The following is a 4,629-nucleotide window of genomic DNA, read 5'->3' as shown; positions in this document are numbered from 1 at the left end:
CCTTCTTTGCTTGTTCCCCAGCCACGGTGCACAGTCCGCGCAGTCCCTGGCTGGCAGGGTGATTTTTAGGTTAATTCTTAGGTCCTACCACCAGTCAGGGATCTCCGAGCCGCCTGTACTGTCAAGGTCACTCAGTTCGCCATCAGACTGCAGCTCCGTAGGTCTCCTTTTTTTGGTATTTTTCACGCAAATTCTTCTGCTAGTTGGGGTTTAGTCCAATTCTGCATCCTTCCCTTCAATGCTCAGGGGTCCAAGATTATCTTCTGTGTCTGTGTTAATTGGTTTCCCTTTTCTTTGTTGAAGAGGGTCTGTGCAATCCTTCTGCCTAGTCCGCCATCTTGCCGACCCCTGATCTGCCTGATTCATTGATTCTTCCCTGTCTGAGGTTCCTTGCTCCTTTCCACTGCTCTTTGATTCACAGTTCTTCGAAGCTAAGCCCCATATTCTTGTTGTATTTGTGAGCGAGGGTCAGAATGATGGTCTGTTTATGCCACCATCTTCCCAGAATTCTCCAGAAAGGTGGATTTTAAAAATACCTGTGAAGTTGTCAGCCTGTTATAAATGAAGTTTGGTAATTAACCTTGTTGAGCTGGAAATACACTCCTGCTGTTATGTTATTGTTATGTACCGTTGAGTCAGCCCCAACTCATAGTAACCCCTCCTTGGGTTTCTGAGGTGGTATCACTAGGGAAGTAGATTGCTCAACCTTCCTTCCGAGGAGTGGCTGGTGGGTTTGAACCACCAACCTTCTGGTTAGCAGTCAAATGCCTTCGGCACTATGCTAACACACTTCTGTTAGTCAGCTGGAAAGTTTGAATCAGGTACTTGTCAGTTCAGAATGAGCTCTCAGGAGAGAGATCTAATCTGAAGGTACAGGTGTGGGGATCACTCCCACTGAGGTTGAAAACATGGATACTGTATCTGTGAGAATGTCCAAGGAGTGAAGAGAAAAAGACTATGAATGGATCCTTGGGCCATATCCTCATAAAAGCAGCTGGAAGAACAAGAAGAAGAACAACTACCAAGTTTCTAATGTCTGTCTTGACATGATCTATATGTATACATTTCTTCTGTATATTTCTTTAGCTACATAAAACTCCATTGAATTTACCCTTGTAGTAATTCTGTGTGCAAAATACCTGGATGTTTCTTGCTTGACCTTGAGAAATCAAAACAGTATTCTGGAAAGAATTTCAAGCAAAATAAGGATGAGCTGGTTCAGAAAATCTACAAGCTCTTTAACAGCTCCGTCTTTGATAAAAAGGTATGATTAATAAATGTGTATATTTAAATATGACCAGAACTCATGGGTGCTATGTGGTACAGACATGCTAACCATGTTCATTTACTGCCCGTAAGAAGTGTCAGTTTAAATGGAAAGGTGAGATATGCATATATAAATGTAGAAACCATTATTACCACAGGAGATCAGCAGGGGGAGAAATCACTGAGAGATTGAGGAGTCAGGAAAGAGGACTGCCTGGGGTAAATGAGAATTGTTCTGGTTCTTGAAGACTAATCAGTGGGGAGAACAGCAATAATAGGGAAGACAGCATGTTTTGAGGCTTGATTATCTGAAAAAGAGGATTCATGGTAAAGAATAATGGGAAAGAGCTCTTTGACTTTATTAAACTCTATCCCAATTTCTTCATCTGTAAAATGGGGACAACAACACTTACTACTTCATCGAATTATTGTTAAGCTTAAGTAAGTTAATAAACATAAAGCGCTTAGACCAGCGGCTAGGACGTAGTAAGTGATACATGCTAGCTTTTTTTATATTTGATAGCATAGACCCAGATAATGGAGAGCTTAGAATATCGGATAGGAGGATCTTTTAAATTTAAGTCAGTAGGCACTGCAGCACAGGGATTTGCTGAGGCATGATGTCGCTATTCAAAGAGATTGATCTGCAGTGCAGGAGATCCTGAATAGAGTGGGAGAACAATGTGGAACAAAGCTCAAAATCATAAAAAAGAACAGGCTTACTGGTGTGATAGTGCCTGCTGAGACCCCCGAGTCTATGGTCCCTAGTTTCCCTCCAGGTCTGAAAGTGAACTTACTCTCATGGCTACCAGTCAAACAATAGACAGGCATAGAGGGTGAACATTTACATCAGGTAGATACACTTCTTAGAGAAATGAGTGGATTGGAGAACAGAAGGGCAGTGTTTACACAGGGAGATAGCTGGGGGGTGGGGTGGGCAGGAATGCGTAGGAAGGAAGGACACAGGGAAGAGGTAATTACAGGGAAGAAGTGGGAAGAGAGCTGTTATATTGTGGGGAATTGCAGTCAATGTCATGAAATAAAATGTATATAAATTGCTGTATAGAAAATGAATTTGCTCTGTAAACTTTCACCCAAATTGCAATTTAAAAAAAAAAAAGAGAGATAAAGAGAGAGATTCATCTGCCAGTAGCATGGGATATGGCCTGGTTGGAGAGAATCTGGAGGAAATGGGCTTTTTGGTCATTAGATTTTTCAGACTATTGTCTCTGGTGACAAAATTCTCTGCAAGGAAAGTTCCTGTATCTTCCTAATGGTTTCCCAGCCTTTGGTGCTCTTCGATGACAGTGGTGTTACATCAAATGACTGATTAGCAGGACCTGAAGTGTTCTGAGTTGTATTTTCAATTTTGCTTCACCAGTGTTATGCATAGGCTTGGGTCCCACCTCAGCAAGCTGTTCCAGACTGTTTTGTCCCCATGCAAGGGACCACAAATCCTGCAAAACTCTCCCTTGTGTCCTGATTGCCTACCAGTTGTCTTTACCTAGGCTTCAACTTGGCTTATATTCAGTCCTACACTGTTGAGATTTGTGTGCCCTTTGAATACATTTCTTCTCAAAATCAAAAAAAGCCAAGGACATGGGGGAGAAAAAATTCCTCTTATTTTTTATTAGAGAGAGAAAAACTGTTGAATTAGTGTTTTATCTTCTGCTTATAACTTCTTTCTGACTTATTCCATTTGCTTTTTGTTGTCAGCTGCCAGAGAAAATAGATATTCGCTGGAATAAAAAGATGCTTAGAACTGCTGGCTTATGCACAACTGGTGAGACAAATAACCCGAAGAAGGAGCGCTACGCCAAGATTGAGATTGCTCTAAAAGTCTGTGACTCTGCAGGTGATAGCAGGGACAGGGCAGCTTTACTGCCACGTGTTTACTTTTGAGACATTGTTCAATTGTTCTTTGATGCTGATATTATCTGACAGCCTGTGTTACAGCTTTAACTGTTATTCCTGTGTGGACAGGCTTACTGTCTGTTGCTCATAGGACATTATTATTAGATGGCTCACCACCTCTGAAAATCCAACTCATCAATCTCTACTAGGCTTGACCTCCACTCTTCATTGCCCTAACCAAATCCCATGACTACTGTGATTGCTCCCCACTCTGTACACTTATGTTCACAAAGGGCAGAAACTGTATTTCATATGGCTAGCAGTGCTCCACAAAAAGATGAGCACGGTGAAGCTGCTCTTAAAAGACTTGCTGAATATAGGTAATTGACCTAAGGTTCTCTACTGTTCATGAAATCAGATTGAAATTGGTGGAAATTTCATTTTCAAAATCCTGGGAACTATCACTCATGCCTATCTGCATATGCTTATGTAAGGAATCTTTGTGCCTGAGTTAAGAATCTAGAGGTTGTTGAGTAGCAGACTAGAAGAGAATTGGTTAAAGTGCTCATAGTTTCTTTTCATTCTTCTTCCAAGATCGACTCCGGGATACTTTGATCCATGAAATATGCCATGCAGCTTCCTGGCTACTCGATGGTGTCCGAGATTCTCATGGTGACACATGGAAGTATTATGCCAACAAATCCAATATGGTACACCCAGAACTGCCCAAGGTCACCCGCTGCCATAACTATAAGATTAACTACAGGATTCATTATGAATGTACTCAGTGCAAATCCAGGTAAGACCTTTCTCCTCAGGCATTTTCCTATTATGCTGTCACTGCAGCCTACAAGAGGCTCTTCAGTGATTTTATTAGATGGATGGTGGCGTAGTGCCTAAGGCATTTGACTGCTAACCAGAAGGGTGATGGTTCAAACTCACCAGCCACTCCTTGGAATGAAGACTAGGCAATCTATTTCCTTAGAGATACTGCCTCGGAAACCCAAGGAGGGGCCATTATGAGTTGGATCTGCCTCAATGGCAATGAGTTTTTTTATCTGACTTGAGGAGTAAAATCACTCTGCCCCTTTCCATGTTCTCTGTCTCCATTATTTCCCCTAACTTGAGCCTGACTGACTACTGCCACTTCTTGGTGTTCCATAGAAAATTCATACTTTGGGCCCAAGGCCAACAGCTCAGAGATGATGTTGAAGTAGAGTGATTGACTTCTTTTTTTGTGGTATCTCTTTCCTTCCTAGAGTTGGCCGCTACACCAGATCATTGAACACTGAACACTTTATTTGTGGTAGATGCAGAGGCTCTCTGGTTGTGCTGCCATTAACTCGCAAAGATGGAGCTCCCATTAAGCCTCATGTAAGACCATTTGCCAAATATGTGCAAGAGAATTACAGAATAGTTAAACAGGAGATGGCAGGGAAGGGCCATGGTGATGTGATGAAAAAGCTCAGCAAGGATTATGTTGCAAGTAAACAAAACCAAGGTCGCTGA

General features: G+C 42.0%; 1 protein-coding gene across 1 annotated transcript in view; it reads left to right on the top strand.

Moving 5' to 3' along the window:
* GCNA (germ cell nuclear acidic peptidase) overlaps positions 1-4,629 on the top strand; it is a 57,899-nt gene extending 53,270 nt beyond the window's left edge. Inside the window, exons 6-9 of the mRNA XM_007958952.1 lie at positions 1,120-1,264; positions 2,983-3,121; positions 3,715-3,919; positions 4,380-4,629. Of these exons, the coding sequence (XP_007957143.1) occupies positions 1,120-1,264; positions 2,983-3,121; positions 3,715-3,919; positions 4,380-4,629 (739 nt within the window). The remainder of the gene's footprint in view (positions 1-1,119; positions 1,265-2,982; positions 3,122-3,714; positions 3,920-4,379) is intronic.

Source organism: Orycteropus afer, unplaced genomic scaffold (assembly GCF_000298275.1).
Source record: "Orycteropus afer afer isolate SDZICR_OR568_19922 unplaced genomic scaffold, OryAfe1.0 scaffold01236, whole genome shotgun sequence".
Classification (NCBI taxonomy): domain Eukaryota; kingdom Metazoa; phylum Chordata; class Mammalia; order Tubulidentata; family Orycteropodidae; genus Orycteropus; species Orycteropus afer.
Note: the sequence above shows the minus strand (reverse complement) of the source record. Positions and strands in the feature narration are given on the sequence as shown.